Source organism: Poecilia formosa, unplaced genomic scaffold (assembly GCF_000485575.1).
Source record: "Poecilia formosa unplaced genomic scaffold, Poecilia_formosa-5.1.2 Scaffold230, whole genome shotgun sequence".
Taxonomy (NCBI): Eukaryota; Metazoa; Chordata; class Actinopteri; order Cyprinodontiformes; family Poeciliidae; genus Poecilia; species Poecilia formosa.
Window position 1 is genome coordinate 243,879 of NW_006800169.1, and position 18,120 is coordinate 261,998.

At 39.6% G+C, this 18,120-nt stretch overlaps 3 protein-coding genes across 4 annotated transcripts in view; 1 reads left to right on the forward strand and 2 right to left on the reverse strand.

Annotated features, from left to right (window-relative positions):
• cldn1 (claudin 1) overlaps positions 1-2,121 on the reverse strand; it is a 5,610-nt gene extending 3,489 nt beyond the window's left edge. The window contains exons 1-2 of the mRNA XM_016680020.1: positions 2,116-2,121; positions 479-893 (exon numbers count right to left, since the gene is read on the reverse strand). Coding sequence (XP_016535506.1) covers positions 479-893; positions 2,116-2,121 — 421 coding nt within the window. The remainder of the gene's footprint in view (positions 1-478; positions 894-2,115) is intronic.
• LOC103149503 (carboxypeptidase N subunit 2) overlaps positions 1-4,200 on the forward strand; it is a 71,148-nt gene extending 66,948 nt beyond the window's left edge. The window contains exons 3-4 of one of the 2 annotated variants that reach the window (XM_016680027.1): positions 1,950-2,019; positions 2,153-4,200. In XM_016680027.1, coding sequence (XP_016535513.1) covers positions 2,158-3,714 — 1,557 coding nt within the window. In that variant the 5' untranslated portion in view covers positions 1,950-2,019; positions 2,153-2,157 and the 3' untranslated portion in view covers positions 3,715-4,200. Of the gene's footprint in view, positions 1-1,844; positions 2,020-2,152 lie in introns of those variants that run through there. The other variant, XM_007568703.2, reaches the window with a different exon arrangement.
• An 8,446-nt stretch (positions 4,201-12,646) lies between these two features.
• On the reverse strand, positions 12,647-16,304 carry LOC103149504 (transcription factor HES-1-like). Its single transcript, XM_007568704.2, has 4 exons — positions 15,076-16,304; positions 14,886-14,981; positions 14,714-14,801; positions 12,647-13,313 (listed from the first exon to the last, which is right to left on the reverse strand). The coding sequence occupies exons 1-4, from the start codon at positions 15,181-15,183 to the stop codon at positions 12,883-12,885; spliced, it is 723 nt and encodes a 240-aa protein (XP_007568766.1). The 5' UTR covers positions 15,184-16,304; the 3' UTR covers positions 12,647-12,882.
• Positions 16,305-18,120: the final 1,816 nt, after the last annotated feature.

The following is an 18,120-nucleotide window of genomic DNA, read 5'->3' on the forward strand; positions in this document are numbered from 1 at the left end:
CTATCTATCTATCTATCTATCTATCTATCTATCTTAGTTCCACCAGCAGATTATTTGACTAAAAACATGGCAAAAATATCTTGTTATAAGTGATATATATGTCATTTGATTTGTCTCATTTCAAGTGTACTAAAATATTTGCACTGGAACTTGGTAAGAGTTTGTGATTTTACAGAGCATTTCAGTGGAGGGTTTCTGTAATCAGAGAGCTGCTGGTATCTGACAAACACGTCCCGGCTTGTCAGAGGTCCTGAAGATGTCAGAATGTCCCTGATGTTCAGTAGGACGTCTTTCACGATGCTAAAGCCTGTATGTATTCCAAAATGAGGCATAAATCCACCATATTTTCATTTCACATTCCTCCCACAGTTAAACATAATTGTCCAAATTTTGGAATTGGCTTAAAACAAAATAGTTTATTTTGCTTTAGAGTTCGCAGTAAAGCAGTCTGACTGAGGAGGGCATCACTAAAACTTACATGGCAGCTGAAGGAGCGAGTCGTAGATTTTACACTGAATCTGCCCGGTGCTCTGCCACACGCAGCTCTTCCACAGACCCTCATACATGGCCTGAGCTGTGACGATGTTGCCCCCGGCGTTCGATGAAGCTTTCCACTCCACCATGGCTGTGCATGCTATTGTCCCAATGAAGCCAAGGAAGGCCAGGGAGAAGCCAAGAAGCTGAACTCCAGAATTTGGCCTTTTTTGACCGTTAGCAGTATGAAACAAATGCTGTGAAGTAGAGAGAGAAAGAAGGATTTTAAAGATTGAAACCTGGCTTGATGTTCTTTCCCTGTGGATCACAGAAAAAAAAAACAAAAAAAAAAACAGGTATGCAGCTGTGCATCCACTTGGGAAGAACCTGGAAAAGGGAGGATCTAGGACTCTCACTGCCTTTCATCCAGTGAAGAAGAAAAATGGTGACACTATGTGGACCTGAGCTTCTACTGCAATGAAGGGAATTGCTTAAAATCCTTAAACTGGACAAAAAAACAATAAAATATCATTCAGACATAAGTGGGGTTTGCTACACAATCTCCAAAGTCTGTGCAATTATAAGAACATTAATAGAACATCATTAAAATTAAAACCTTAAGATATCACAAACACATCGATCTAATATGCTGAGTAGTTTATTTTTCATTGTTTTGACGGTTATCGATTACAGATAAATGAAAACACAAAATTCAGTTTCTTTGTAGAATCAAGTATTATATAAGTCCAAATTTATATATATTTTTCTGTAATAATGTTATATTATATTGTGATTTGCATAGTCATAAGGAAGACTGATTGGTTCTGCTCTGCAGGTCTGATTTGGTCATTATAAATCTGAGGAAACAAACGTCACATATGGGGTTCCTCAAGGCTCCGTTCTCAGCCCTTTTGTTTACTGTGTTTTATCCTCTGCTGATCTCCTCCATACCTCTCTGCATTAAAGCAATAATTCATGTTAAAGGAGCCCAGACCAAGTACTAAGTGGATAATATTGTACTGTCCATGGACATACTTTTCAGAGGGCCTACTATATTAAAATCTTTCAGTCGTATGTAATGTTCAGTTTTTCTGAATAACTTAAATTAACAGTAAAACACATCATATTTATCAAAATGCCCGAAATTAGGGCAACAACTTATGATTATTTTACAACAATCATGAGTTTCACTATTTTAACTGAATTATTGACATGAATAGATTTCTTGACATATTATGATATAACCTGGAACTATAATCTGACACAGTGAGAAAACCCTTTTCTCTTTAATCTGTTTGCTTTGTTTACTAAACCTTTGTGTATTTTTTATTTTATTTATTTATTTATTTTGCTGAAACTAAGTCCACTTATCTCAGGAGGAACTTTTTGTGATGTTGGTCTGATGAAATCGTGGCAGCACCCAGGCTGCTGTCCAAAGGTTTTTATCTCTCCTAAGTCAGGCTTGTTGTTTGCAGTCTGCGTCAGCTGCTTTGCCGATGCACCCGCACATTTATCTCAGTGCTATGGGATCGCTGTAACACACAGGTATGTTGGAGTTCTTTCGTGTTTTATTGGAAAAGCAAGGTTCTTTTGTGACTGAATAGATGGTGAACAGAAATTGTGGCAGTTTAATGTATCCACCCCCATCTGTTATTTTACATTCTTCCTTTTTTTGCAGTAACCATGGACAGACAGTTGGGTCGGACTCTCCTGGTTCTACTTCTCTGCCGTATAGGCAACAGCACCTGTCCCTACAAATGCCAGTGCTTCACTGAGCTTCAAGTGCTGTGTGCAGATGAGAGGATGTCGTCTTTACCCAGGGACATCTCCAGACAGGTCAGGGAGGTTATTATAATGACGTCCTCCTTGGCGTACCTTTTTTCCAACTCGCTGATGGAGAGTCCACAGCTCACCAAGCTCATCTTCCTAAACAACGCCCTGAAAAGTATCCACTTGACCGCATTTGAGCATCTGACTGAGCTTCAGGAGCTGGAGCTCAGCGGGAATCCCAATCTGGATCACCTCTACCTGGGAACCTTCTCCAAGCAGGAGAAGCTAAACAAACTGCTGCTCAACTACAACAGCCTGGAAACAATACTTCCTGGGTTGTTTGACCCTCTGACACAGCTGGAGGTTCTGCAGATGAAGAGTAACGTGTTGTCAGATCTACCTCCATTTCTTTTCCGGAACCTCAGCTCGCTGCGCGTTCTTGATCTCTCCCAAAACAAAATCCAAGAAGTCACAGGAGAGACCTTTTCTGGCCTGGCCAGTTTGGAGATTCTGAAGTTGGGCAACAACCTCATTGGCAACCTCACGTCTGAAACGTTCCGCAACACCTCGCAGCTCACCGAGCTTCACCTAGAGTGGAACGAGATAGCGCAGCTCGACGATGGCATCTTCTCTGCGTTGGCAAACCTGAGTGTACTGAACCTCCGTGGGAACCGCCTGACATCCTTCGCCGATAAAGCCTTCGGAGGGGAGCCGACAAATCTGAAGGAGCTGAACCTCAAAGGCAACAGACTAACTGAGTTGTCTCTGGAGAACCTGAGCTCACTGACAGACCTCACGTTGTCGGACAACCAGCTTTCCAGCCTCACAGAAAACCTTTTCAGAAATCTAACCTCCTTGGAGAGGCTGGACCTGTCTGACAACCAGCTCACCTCTCTGCCTGAAGGGATCTTTAAAGACCTGTTGAGCATCGAGGTGATCAACCTCCACAATAACAACCTGACTGAGCTGGACTCCAAACTATTTCAGGACCAGCTTTTACTTAAGAGGCTCTACCTGTCCGACAACCAGCTGGAGACGCTCCAGCTGGGACTTTTCGATAATTTTATCTTGCGGCCAACAGTGAGGCTTCATGGGAACCCCTGGAGGTGCGAATGCCAGCTGTGGTACCTTCACAACTGGCTAATCCAGAACTTACAGGACGTGGAGCTGTTGGACCTGGTGGCCTGTGAGAGGCCAGACTCTCTGAGAAAACGAACCCTGGTTTCCATCAGAAGGGATCAGCTGGTCTGTCACCGGTCGGCAGACTGGATGCCTGAACCGAACTCCTGCAGCCTGCAAGTATCGAACGACACCGTGGTCGTCAGGTGCAGCGTGGAAAAGTGCTCTCCCATGACGGTTAAAGTGCAGTTTCAAGAGGAAAACAGTGAGGTTAGGGAGCACATTTTGGAAAAAGAGTCTGATAAAGCTCAATGTAGCAATGAGACGCTGAGAGAGAGCACCATCGATTAGCTTCAAGGACTTTGTCCAGTGAACAAATTCTTTCTTCACACCAGGGGTCGATGATGTTGCCTGACTGTTAGTCAGCACTGTAAGCAAATATCTGACTCACCAACTGATAACCAGTATGAAGAAATGCTGCTGGATGACAGAGTGTGGATAAAGCTTTTTTTTGTGCAAACTTCAGCCAGTTATTTTTTTATTTAAGGTCCTCCAGTGACTTAAAAGAACGAGTACCGATAAACCAGAAAAACTCTGGCGTCCATATGTATTTACTCAGATGCCCCTAAATAAAATTTCGTGCAACAAAATGTCTTCAGAAGTCACCCAATCAGAAAAGTCCATCCGTGTGTAATTTAATTCTGGGCACACTTGGTCCAATGAGCTAATATCTGAGCTATGTTTTCGCTTAGTGGTTTAGCATTGTTTGGCTAATCTTGAAAACATTTGCTGCGCTTAGTTTCCTAAGTTTATTTCTCCATAAAATAAACTTGAAATAAAATCTAACCTAAAATTATTTTTTTTGTGAACTTTCAGTTGAATACATTTTGACATCTGTGTTGAAGTTTTGGGTATCAAAGTTTAAGAAGTCTTCAAGTACTTAGACGTTTATGTTAATGCTAACTTTTTGTTTTACTTACCACATGTTTTTGATTCATAGTTTCATAGTATCCACAGAGACTGACCGGCCGTCCTGTGGTCAGCACTCTGGTCCTGAAGACTGAGACGGATGACAAAAGAGAGCAGGAGGAGGTTCCCCCTTTGCACAGCAAGGCGCACAGATGGCTGCACCTTGAATACAGCACTTACTGGTGGTTAACAGGGGTCAAATAGCAGGGGGTCAATTAGCTCTTCAATGTGATGTGAATGGCATCACATTAAACAGGACAAAAACAAGCTGAAGCGGTCAGATTTCCAAAGCTCTGATTGGATCGCCTAAACTAAAACTAATTCTCACTCATCTGAAATTATTGCTTTAGATAACGGGACTAGTGTGGGTTGTAAATATTTAATGTTCTAAAGTAGAAATCAGACTATCACAGTCAATTCAAGTTTATTTGCATAGCACATTTCAGCAACCAGGCAGGTCAAAATGCTTTACACCTTAAAAACAATAAATCACTTATAACCAATATGCAAGTATGAATATGTAAACAAAACCACAATTAGTGATGTAAGTGTTATAATTAATTTAGTAAACATAGAGAACAATCATGCTAACAATCATTGTCTGTAACTGTTTATCCATGCAGGGTCACCAGACGGCTTGTGAAAGTCTCCAGGAGTTCTTAAAGGGGCAGTAATATGTATTTTCCAGGCACATAGTGGCATTTTATAGCATAATCAAGTTTCAAGTTCAGTTGTTATGAAAATGCTGCATATCAAAAATAAGTTAAAGAAACTGACTTTGTGACTTAATGCTTTGAAATTTGCCTCTGTCTCTTTAAGAAGCTCCTGCTCTGTCCGACATTCCATCTACATCACTTAATGTTTTTGCCAATAAGCCTTTAACAACATTCTTAGGAGGACTGGATTGAGAAGTGGTTCCTATGATAAGCTATGGAGACGCACAGTTCCACCAGGTGTTTGCTAATTGCTGCTGCCGCTAGTCTGAAGGAGCTGGGTGGGGGGGATTGCAGCTCCAAGGAAGAGCTTTATGAGAGCAGGCACCCCTGAATGGTTCCCATGCGAGATTAAAGGATTTCTCAAGCATGAATTAAGAATCACCACAACACTCCAGGTATGTTTTTAATGAAGGAATAACGTTATAACATAATGTAAAACTCAAAAGTGTTGATTTTACTGAATATTCTTCCTTTTAAGCAAAACAGACGTTACATTCAAGGTTGCCAGTTAATTACATGCCTCTAATGGCAAACACTAGAGTTTGCCATTAGAGACAAACTCTAATGGTAATTTAGAGTGCTCAGATTACCATTAGAGCACTCTAATGGTTGGATTGTGGGAGGAAGTATCTGGAGAGAACACGAGCATGCAGGCAGAACAAACTCATGTAGAAAGATCCTGGTTGGGATTCAAACAGAGGATCTTCTTTCCAGGGCCAGATGCACCTGCCTTTATACACATTCACATTCAGTAAATTAAAATATGTGTTCCAATGAGGCATGTTTGTCAGATTAAAAGTATCTTTGAAAATAATATCCTAGAAATAGGTATTAAAAATACAGCTCCTTCAGACAAGCGGCAGCAGCAATTAGCAAACACTTGGTGGAACTGCAAGTCTCCATATTTCTATACCTAAAATTATTTTTTTTTATAGATCTAATGTATTATTGTATGATTGGAGCAAAAAATACTGGAATGGAATCCTATTTCTTGACCTCACCTTTCCAAGTAAAATATTTAAACCCATTGCAAAACTTTGAATTATTTTAGATCCTCAGTGCAAATTTGCACTGATATCATCAATCTGTCCCAGTAAATCCCAAGTAGTCCCATTAAAGTGCATTGCTGTTTGTTGTGGTAAACTGGCAAATGTGAAACAGTTCAAGAGGAATGAATGCTTTCTCAAGACACAGTACACTGGAATAACTTGAGACACTAATGGAGTCATCCTTAATCCCCTATCACCCAGTGGTAGAGAAAGTACTCAAAAAATGTACTTAAGTAAAAGTACAAATACACAGACAAAAATGTACTCAAGTAAAAGTAAAACTACCACATTAACATTTGTACTTAAGTAAAAGTAAAACTACCACATTAACATTTGTACTTAAGTAAAAGTATTAAAAGTAAAAGTACTTGCTGAATGCATTACCTAATCCCTAATACAATAACATTAAGTGAACCAATCCTATTTAATTTTAATGCGCCATTTTAATGAACAATCCCACAGATAAAGCATGTTTTTATTATGTTTACTCTCTGTAACATAGTTTAGACTTAGATATGTGATTCTATGCATTATAATTTCAGGGATGAAAACATCTTGTCTCCTGTCCTAACATAGCATGAACTTCACTTTTTTTTGCCACTAGTGGCATTTATTTTGAAAGAAATCCAACAGAAAGGGGATGGAAAGAAGGTGGGTGGGGGAGGACATGCAACCGAGGAGCCACGTAGCAGTTGTAGTCAAGACCACCTACCCAAGACCAAATCAAGACCAGCTCCCCCGCGCTAAGTGCACAAAAAACATTAAGTTTTACCTTCAAAATTGCTTCTCAAATTGATCTGAAAGATCCACATTCCCATAAAACACCTAGATATTAAATACTTAGAGCTAAAATAAATTTAATCAGTAAAGATCCGTCCAGAAGAATCGGATCGTTCCTGAATGTCATATCAATGCAGACTTTGGTCGCAGCGTTGTTCCATATATGCTACACCTCAGTCAACACCTCCACACAATAATTAACGCAAGAAGGAAAAACTTTTTTTCATCACCGACGCAACATGTGTGTCTGTCAGTACAGCTAGCTTTGCTAGCATCACGTCCACAGAGCTTACCTTTCTTTAAGCTTTCCTTCCAAGTGACGCTAAAAGTTGGACGAAGTCCCCACCGTCTGTGAAAGCGAAGCGCTGCTTATTTTACATGTCGCCATATCTTATGATTTATGCAGCGCTATTATATTACTGACGATTAGACAGACATCTTCTCCCGCTCAAAGGAAACCACTGCACATGTCTTGGAGCTCCGCGTGCGAGTAAAGGTGGAGGCGATGAGTGACAACAGACACTAAGTCACGTTATTGCTTTGATTTTACGGCGCCACCTTAAGACCCTGAACTTCACATTTTAACGGACAAAAATGTAACGAGTAACGCGACACTTTTGTAGAAATGTAGTGAAGTAGAAAGTACAGATACTTACTGTAAAATGTAGTAGAGTAAAAGTAGAAAGTGCCCATTATTAAATCTACTTAAGTAAAAATACAGATACACGAAAATTGTACTTAAGTACAGCACTGCTATCACCTGCCAGTAAGGACCAGTGTCTCCCAGTGCTCAGTGAACAGACAGAGGCAGTGCCTGGGTGCCTCACTGTGAGGGAGGAGGACAATCTGCTGTGAGATCTCATCTCTTTATCCTGTGCACTGATATTTTTTTTACAGCAGGACTCCACGCTCTAAACAGATTGAAAAGGAAAGAAACAGAGGGGAGGAGACTTTATCTGTCCAGAACAATACAAAGCACCAGGGTGGGGGTCGGGGGTGGGGTTCCCACAGTGTTCAGACTGACCAGGGAACATAGAGGTGGAGAGGGCAAGCCTCTCTCCTCAGGACAAGGAGCAAAGGTCAGCTAAGGCTCAGTGCCTGGAGGCTGGGGTGGGAGAAGTAGGGGGTGGGGGGCTGTGATCAGAAGATCTGAAATAACTCAAGACAGCGTCCACTTTACCAACTTGTCTAAAAATTAAAAATGCATTACAGGGGCAGGACTGTGAATTTTCTAGGCACATAGTGCCACTTTATAGCACAATCAAGTTACCCTAAGCTGTTATGAAAATACTGCATATATCAAATATGACTTAAAAGAAATTTGACTTTGTAATTTAACGCCTGGAATTTGGGCGTCTGTCTTTTTTAAAAACTCCTGCTCTTTCTAAAACTCTGCCTTCAGGGAGTCATCAAAACAACGCTCTTGTATTAACATTTTAGCATCATTTTTACAAGTTTTGCTCTGAAGTAGCTCATATAGTGAACACAGTAGATGTGAAGTTCCACCAGGTGTTTGCTAATAGCTGCTGGACAGTCTTCCCACAACTGAGACAATAATGCTGAGAGGGGCAGTTGAGATAGATACGGGCTCTGTGTGGCAGAAGCCTGGAAACTGCAGCTCAGAGGAGGAGCTTCATACTTGAAGGCGGAGATAGGTTCATCCAGATGTTTTACACAGCTGGATGGTTGCCACGAGAGATTACAGGATCTCTCAAACATGGATCTCTGCATGAAAGAATCAAAGCAACATTCAAGATATGTTTTTGGTGAGGGAATAACATTATAACATGATGTAAAACTCAAAAAAGTTGATTTTACATACTGCACCTTTTAGAATATCCAGTGAGACATTATGATACCGCAGGAATGTGAAGATCTTTTAAGGGGTTTTGGTAAGTACTTTATCATTTTATCTAAAAAACAAGGCATTAGGGTTAACACTAAAAGTATTCTTCCTCTCAGCATCATTGAAATAATTTCATTCAGATGTGAAATGATTCCCAAGACCAGATCCTATTGGGTAGGTAGGTGCTTATTAGCTCCACTCTCTTACCCAATGAGAGGACGACACTCACTCCTCCATGATACAATGACCCAAACATCTCAAGAACACAAACGGGCCATTTTGCCCCCTCAGCCTGGGAGCCTTGCTTACAAACAGAGGTCACAATTTCCCCCTCCAGGCGTCCAGACTCCTGGATCTAAGCTAAACTGGGGTTGGTGACCAAATTAAGAACAGCTGACCTGATGTGGGTGTTAAGTGGACATGGCGATGTCACCATAATGGTAATCTTTCATCGTACTGGTTCGCTGGCCTTTGTTTTGTCCATCCCAATTGGAACACAACAACAGGCTATAAGCTCCTTATCATCACATTACAATTATTGAGGAACTATAGCCTTCAGAAAGAAGAACTATGGCCTTCTGGATCATGCTCTCCAAAAAGCGAGCCCCGTTTTGTTTTGAGCCTCCCAGATGGAGAGGGTTTTATTATGCATACATGCAGGCGGCATTGTCTAGAAGTAGTAGTTCTAGCAGAGAGCGAGTGCAACATTGAGTGGTTTATTTGCCACCAAACATCTGAAATACCTCCCACACTTAAGCAACCAACTTCAGAAGTACTTTCTGAAGAGGCTATTGTTGTAAGACATGAAAATATAGCTGCGCGTAAGTATCAGAAATTCCAGCTTATAGGGTTTACACCTTCGTTTTTGGTACTTCGCAGAAGCATTCTTACCCCTTGAGTTTTTCCTACTTACGTTACAACCACAAGTCTTCAGTGTATTTTTTATTATTATTTTATGTAATAGACCAACACAAAATAAAGGACAACTGTGAAATGGAAGGAAAATGATGATCATGGCTGGATTTACAAGGAAGTTACAAGACATTATTAAGTGGTCCTATACAGAAATCGATGCATGGTAGGTTTAATGTAGTAGCTCCATGTTGTTGCCAAAGAAATTACTATAACTTCATTATTTTTAAATACTTGAGTATTGTTTACATTTATAAAAATCCCAAAATATTAATACAATTAATTTGATATGGGTCTTTCTGAGTACAAAGCATAGCACACATTCATTAAAACAAACAAACAAGAAAACTCTTTGGGCATTTCCAAAAATTGTGGCCCTGGGCTACTGCCCCATAAGCCCTTTCTAAAGTCTGGCCCAGATGATGATCCATGGTTTTCAAAATTACTAATAAAAATAGGAAAAGACCCAAGACCAGATAATTCACTTCATTTCTGTTTACTTAAAACAATTTAAAAACTCTATCTTGCTGTTTCACAGTTATCTTGCAAAGCTCAGTGATATTTATAATAAAACCAGCTAGTGTAATTGGAAGGTGTGACAGCAAGTGAGTCAGAACAGATTTTGATGTACAAGAATAATTTTTGCTGTTTTCTACAGGAGGAATCCTCCTTCAAAAAAAAAAAAAAAAAAAAAAAAAACATTATTTGGAAGAAGAAAAGTGTGTGTGAAATCTTCCTTTGCGCTGTCAGTGGGATTGTACATTTGCTGTCGGAAGCTTCTCCTCCACTTCTAAGTTCTTCAAAAAGAATAGAAAGAAATATTGTTGTAATTGGAGTCAAGTGACAAAGAGTACTGTTCATTCACCATTGATACAGAGTGCATAATATATGCCCTAACTGTGATGGGAACCTCTGCCTACTTCGACCCCCATCAAGCACCAGAACGGCTCTAAAAACAATTCACCCAGAGAGGTGGAGGCAACAGAGGTTTCCGGTGTGTGTCAGAGGGAAACCATCACCGTCCACTCTCCAATTCTAAGAGGACACCATCAATCATGGAACGGAGGGAAGGGACAGGCCCTTCCCAGCTTCATGTTTACCATGCTAATCTCCACGACTGGGACAGTATCGCTTCCTCCAAAAGAGTTAAATTAGGTACGAGCAGGGAGACGAATAAAAGGTGATCAGGCAAAACCTGATGCAAATGAATATGTGTCTCCCAAGGCTGCTCAACTTTTCCGTGACATAGCTTAGTAAACTGTCAGCGTCTTAATGGGTCTGCTTCTGTGTAGAGCACAGCGTGGCCTGGTTATTCTCAAGAAAGCCTTTAGGCACAGGACCTCACGGAGCAAGCAACAATAAGCCTTCTTTATGGTGGTGAAAGTGACAGCATGGTCCTCCCCCTCCCTGCTATTAAACCTTTTCTTGGATAAACAAGTGGAAGGCCCTTTATGAAGATGGAGAGGGTCACAATAAGAGGAGCCACTGAGGGGGGCCCATCTTTGTTTTTGGGTTTTGGAGGGTCTTCTCAAAAGATGTGATAAGTGGAGGGGCTCTCGTTTTGTCTTTGAGTTCTCTGTACTGTCAGGCATCTTCTCAGCTTAACTAAAACAACACAACATTAAGTTCTGGGTTTTAATATCTGTTGAGGTGAAACAGATGTCTTTGGACCAGCACTTTAACAGAAGCTTTTTCTTTGCTTTTCTTCCAATACCCTGGAAAGCACTTCGGATTGCACTGTGTATGAATGGGTGCCATAGAAGTAAACTTGCCTTATCTATAGATCTGGAGTGTTTGCATCATTATGAGGATGATGCTGACTGAGGACACATCTTCTAGTGATGATCATACCATATTTAGATTAAATCCACCTTTGAAGGTAATGAATCTCTTTTATTTTAGGGTGGAGCGGAAAATAAATGTTGCCTATCTGAATTCTGAGAATATCCACTTTTACTGCCACCTACTGGTATGTTTGATGTATTACTAGTGGTGTCCACACGGGGCAAGGTCGTCAAGCTGAAAGTGCTTGGGAGCCACAAAAATAGGATTTTTCCACAAGGACATGGTTTCGGCCACCCTATTTTTGAAAAACATTTGCTATGTTTAGGAGAGATCAATAAATCAATTAACTGCAGCCTTGCATGAGTCCACGTCTGAGTTTGAGTAAAAGTCAATGGATTTTGTGACCCTGTTTACTATGAATTTAAAAAGAAAGTAAAAACCATGACTATTAGAAGATGAATACTTTGTGCGCCACCTAATATAAAATAATTTAAATTTGCAGATAAAAAAATAAATTATTTTAGTTTGGCCTGGCAGTAATATGCACCTTTCTCAAACTGTGGATCTCAAAATCAGTCCAGAGGTAAAGGTAAAGGTAATTTTATTTATATAGCACATTTTCAGCAACAAGGGAATACAAAGTGCTTTACAGGAACTAAAAGAAAAATACAAACAAAATAACAAACCAGAGGAAAGAGTAAAAGAAGAAAAAGCTAATAATGTTGATCAATAGTAAATAAACTAGAAACTCCTATTCAGGGTTGGCACACAAGTGGCCTCCAAGCCACACTGTAGACATTTCTTAACCATCACTCTTGTGATTTTGAGTTCAGCTGGATTTAGCTGGTCTGATAGATTCTGCAGGTTGTGATCCCTCAGAAACCAGTCTATTGGTGGGAACACCTTGTCTTTCCAGGATCTGTGCAGACAGAGTTGTGTAGAATCCCCAGCCTAATATTCAGGACAGATGTAGATGCCCAGCCTTAATGATAGACAACACTTAGACTGACCCTGCTGAGCCAGCGTCTTATAAACATAAACTCAGATTTTGAACACTTTTGAGTCAGGTCTCGTCTATTTGAACACGACAGGAACCGTTTTAGGACATTTACCTCTTTAAATAAATATTTAATCCAGCCACAAAACTGAGAAAATCAAATGTGGGTAGAGAATAAATGAAAGTGATATGGTCAGATGGCTATTCTTTTTAAATAATACATCTTTTACACATTATAAACATGTTTTGTTTATTTATGAACAGGCAGTGCTTTTAAGAACAATCAGCAATTTATATGTCGACTAAGGAAAAGAGACAGAGAAACATCTCTTTCCATGCATGTATGCCAATATAAATGTAGATAAAAGAATCTGTTAAGAAATATTCCCTAAAGTATTTACACAATGTACAACAAAAAATATGATTTATTGTCTTATTGTCATTTTTTCCCCGCCTCCATGGTTCCTACCACGGTCTCCACATAGAGTCTGAGGTGACAGCAGGTGCGACAGGTGACACATGGTGGCTGTTCTGTACACTCAGAGGTGTGAGAGCTGCGCCGGGAATAAGAAACGCAAAGTGTCCGTCTGGAGATGCCACCACCTGGAAGCCTCCATACAGTTTCATGGCTTCAGTGGATAGTGAGCCACCCTTGAGGGGGTCCCGCAGGCCCAGAGGCGCGCTGATCTGCGTACCGCTGGTCTGTCCCAGGTCGCCCAGGTGAGGTCCATACATGTTAATCTGGGTCACACAGGCCGCGAGGTGGCCGAGGAGGCGAGTCCTCACCTCGGCCGTGACCCCTTCACACGTGGACAGGAAACGGGTAACCTCTCCAACACACTCGCTGAACCCAGCTCGGTACTTCCCCAGGATGGATGGGTCTGTGTTTAAAGCCGCTAGAGAAGAAAAAAAAATGTTAAGAAATGGAAAGAAGGGCAAACAACCTAACACACATCAAAAACATAACACTCACAACTAGGTAGAAAGGATTAAAAACGGAGAGTCCTGCTTGGTTTTAAGCTGAGAGTTATAGGTAGACTAAGCACACTTAAAAAATACTGTGGAGGTTTTTAAATATTAGAGATTGATTTAGCTTTATTGTTATCTAGCTACTTGTAAATGTAATGTTTAACGATGCAGGTTTGGTCAGCAGTTATTCATCGTGTGAAGTGTCCAACATTAAGCCTGATATGCTTTTATGCGTCATGTTGTGAATGAATATAACAACTTTGTAAAAGTTTAGTACAGTCATAAAACTTGTGGTTAAGAAAGCTCAAGTTTTGGAGCAGAGTTTTAGTTTGTGTCCAGCTTTTAGCTAATTTAGAGATGGTATTCATAATGATGAAGTCAAACTTAGGTTTATAACACTGAAAAAATGTCCATGCATGCACTAATGACTACAGCTGTAAAACTTTCATTTTAATTTCAATTTCAAAAATCAAGTGTATTTATCTTTATGAGCCTAAACGTTTAAATGCATGATATGATTCTGGCTACAGAAATCTTAAACGTGCCGTTATCTAGTTGCTTGTCCAGACATTTTGAACTTCCGTTAGATTAAAAAAATATAAACTGTCACATATTGCAAATATCTACAATTGAAGTTGTTTTAAAAAGAATATTAATCCCAGCCTTATTTACTGGAATAATTATTATAGTTTATAGTTTAATTAAATAATAATTAAACTAATCATTTACAGTCATTAGAATATATTAGAATATTGTTAAAAAGTTAATTTCATCTCGATTCACTAGGTGAAATGTGTTGTATTAATTAATTACATTCATTATGCTTTAAAACGTTTATTTTTGCTAATAATTATTTTCTTCTTACAGTACACTGAACCAACATTTTTAAAAGAGAAAAGAGGTCTTTATGAAAAGTATGTTTAATACCTGTTTGAAGGTTATTTTCAAAAGATATGTTTAATCTGACAAGACTCATTGGAAGGCATATTCTAATTCATTGAATATAACTAAGTAAAATGTCTGAATTAATTAGATGTAAAATTAAGTCAGATCAATTGCCTAATTAATTTATTTTGTAGCTGTTAAACTTGCACAGTTTCTAGAACAAATGCTGGATAAAATATATAACTCTCAAATAAAAAAAAGGTATGTAAATTGTTACAGTAGTTAAATTGGTAACATTTTAACCGTTCTTGTTTTCCTGTTAGTGTGCTTTTCTTAACTCTGTAATTAGTCTCTTCTAGGCAAAATTTTCACAGTCAAAAAGTAGGTACCAGAGATGAATTATTAATACCAACCTAAAACCGGGATGACTGAGCTTACACACCTGTCATCTGAAGCCGCTGCAGGTTCCTCAGGTGCTTTACCGTCATCTCCAGGATGTCGGCCTTCTCCAGCTTGGAGTGCCTGGAGCTCTTCATACAAAAACAGAGCAGCTGTGCTTAAAACTCTCATTACATTTGGAGAAGTCATTGACAGTGGCTCGCTCAGACTCTTACGTCTTTCTTGAGCGCGTCCAGGATGAGGGTCTTCAGCTGACCCAGGCTCTCATTGATGCGCGCGCGTCGCCGCTTCTCCATAATTGGCTTGGAAGACTTCCACGAGCAGGTAAAAATGCAGTTAGTGTTGTTGTTAGGGTATAAAAGTTATTACATGTGTAACTAAAATGATTGCGCTCAGAAAATCTACCTTTCTGTTCTCTGCCAGAGTGCGGGGTTTCCCTGGGGTACAGTCGCCTCTTGCCGGGACAGCCGCAACGCCAGACGGAGATGCTCTTTCGAAAGTACCGGCTGGCATCTTCAGGTTCGCACAAGAGCGAAAAACAACCGAAAAGTAAACGGCCGACAGTCCCGCCGTTTCCTGGCAGCTCTCAGGGTAGCTAGCTGACTGTAACAAATGACAGCAGTCCGAACTGTCTCCGAGTCAAACTGCAGCACTCCAGACACAAGCGCTTCTGCTCGGTATTTATACAATCCCAGCCTGCACGCGAGCGGCTCGTGTGACACGTCGGGGTTCCCTCTGCTTGTCCAATAAGCGCGCGGGAAACGGTGCCGAGCAGGCGAGGGCTCGTGCGGCAAGGCGCTCTTATTGGCTACCTGTCCGGTTACTGATAAATATACATAAACTTGCAAAGTCACAGTTGAAAGCATTAAAAAACCCCAATTACAAATGAGCCAATCAGCTTTGTGAAAAGCGAAAGAGAAAAAAAAAAATCCTGAAGTAAATATGCTACTTTTCATCTGTTTCAGATCGTGGTTACATCATCATAAATAAGTCACACATTTTTCCCCACATTCTCCAAATAGTACAATGGTCTTAGGGAGAGAAAAATCTATTATGGTAACATAAACCCACAGACGTCAATTATAATCTTTCATAATTTTATGTCAACAACTATCTCATCATAGTTGTACATAATTCTGAAGTCGATTAAGACAACTACGGTTTTGCAAATTAAAAAAAAAAAAAAAACCCCACCAAAAACAAATCTGAAAAGTGTGTCGTAACTTGGTATTTAGCTTTGAGTGAAGCGTTTATGGTGAAAAAAAATTCTTGGTGGCAGTAACGTGCCTCTGCATTTCCAATAAAAGGATTCTATTGAACAGTAGAAAAATTACTACAATTGTACAAATTTATGACATTCTTCATACAGCGAAAAACATGAAGGGTTAAATTAGCTAAAGGTATGTCCAGTAACTTGCAAAATGTACAGTATTTAATCACTAAATCTTGGCAATCAACAGCAAACTCTGAAGTAGACTCAAAATTGTGAAAAATACTGGACTCTGATTGACAAGAAGTTTAACTGAACCAATTCTATTAAGACTGAAGAGAATCAATAAATGACACCAGACAGCAGAGTTCTTCCTACCCCCAAAAAACTAAATCACACTGGTATAGGATAGAAATAAGTATAGTTATAATATATAAATATTTTATATAAATATAATATTAATCCATAAATCATAAGAACTTAACCAGGTTCTGCTGGAACACAACAACATCCTGGTTTTTCTTATAATCAGGATCTCTGCTAGGCAGGGTTGGATGTACAAGGATGTGGGTCCATGGGCTGGAGCTGGTTTTGGTGCCCCAACTACTGAGGAAACTTTATTTTACTAATGCAAGTTACAGTATATCAATATGTATACAGTAGCTATAAATGCTACTGTATAAAACATATTAATATGTTTACACTGGTCCCCATCAAATAAATAAATAAATAAATAAATAAATAAATAAATAAAATATATAGTACAATGTTTGTAATACATTCTACTTAAACAACCAACAACAACAAAAACTAAACAGAAAATCAAAATCTTTGGGGCCCCCTTAAAATTTGGGTCCCTGGGCAACAGCCTCTTTCTTACAGAGCCCCTTAAGAGACTGGGAGAATTTCTTTCTTTCATTCATTTCTTTGCTTTTGCATTTACGCAGAGCAGTATCAGCATTGTAACTGCAATAAAAGCATCATATAAGCCACGGCAACGTTCATAACTGGTAGCTAACAGATAATAGCAGCTGATGAAAAATAAACAGAAAAATTAGCAGAGCAACATGGTTGCTAAAACTTATAAAGCACTATGCGCAACAGAAGCTGTAGCTTACTGGCTATCTGGAACAATCCTACTGTCATTGAAGGTGGAGAATTCTGTCTAAGCTTCCCTCCTCGACTGCCATCATGTTTCAGACATGAAAGCAAGTGGACAGAAATACTTTTAGACAGTTGGGAAAGCAAAACAGATTTCATGTGGGATGCTTCTGTTATGCATTCTAATACTACAGAGGAGATGTTTCATATATAGTTGAAATTTAAAAAAAAAAGTAGTTTGATTTCTCCAAAAGTGTACTAATGTTCTTTTAAACCTAATGTTTTCTGTAAAAAAAAAATATATATATATATATATACTGAATGTTGTTTTGAGGATCGATAAAATGCCCTTATTTATTAGGATTCTTTATAATCTGGAAAATATGACCTGAAACCACATTTTACCTGCAGTGTTCAGAGAATGTTTTTCATATTATTGGGGCATGCCATAGCAATGCATAGGGACCTGATAATATGTATAGTTACTGTGCTAGTTGTGGGTTAAGTATCTCACACCTGCATATATCTGTTTCTCACGGCAAATGCTTTGTTTAAAGTGATGGGCACACTTTGGCAGGCCCCTCAAAATTTCTGCAGGAATTTTCTAGTTATTCCATATTTTTCTTCCGTTACCGTTAATGCGGCTCGTACCGCTGCGTGCCCACCCACAAAAGTGGTATCAAAACGAGCGGCTCGATCCCGGCATTGGAGCTATTACTTTTAGTGGGATTCTGAGATAAAATGACGACAAAATTAAAAAAAAACAAAAAAAGTTTAATTTGAGGAACTCGCAGCATCACTAAGATTTCTCTCTGAAACACACACACAGGACAGTGGAGGTCTGACTCCAAAACTCTGTTTAACTCCCCCTCACAGGCATAAATAGAGGCCTATTGATCTCAAAGTTGGTCATGACATAGATGCACATGTCTACTCCCGTCAAATGTTTTCAGAATTTTCCTAGGGCTTATGGTTTTTTGTCAGAGTCCTGGAGACCGACGCTGGGTGTCTCACAAGTATAGAAACCTGACTATCTGACGAGAGAGCCAGCACAGGTGCAGATCATTAATTACCATAGCAACGGGTCCTACACAGAGGCAGTGAGTATTCCCCCAGCGCTGAATCAGATCTCACAATGC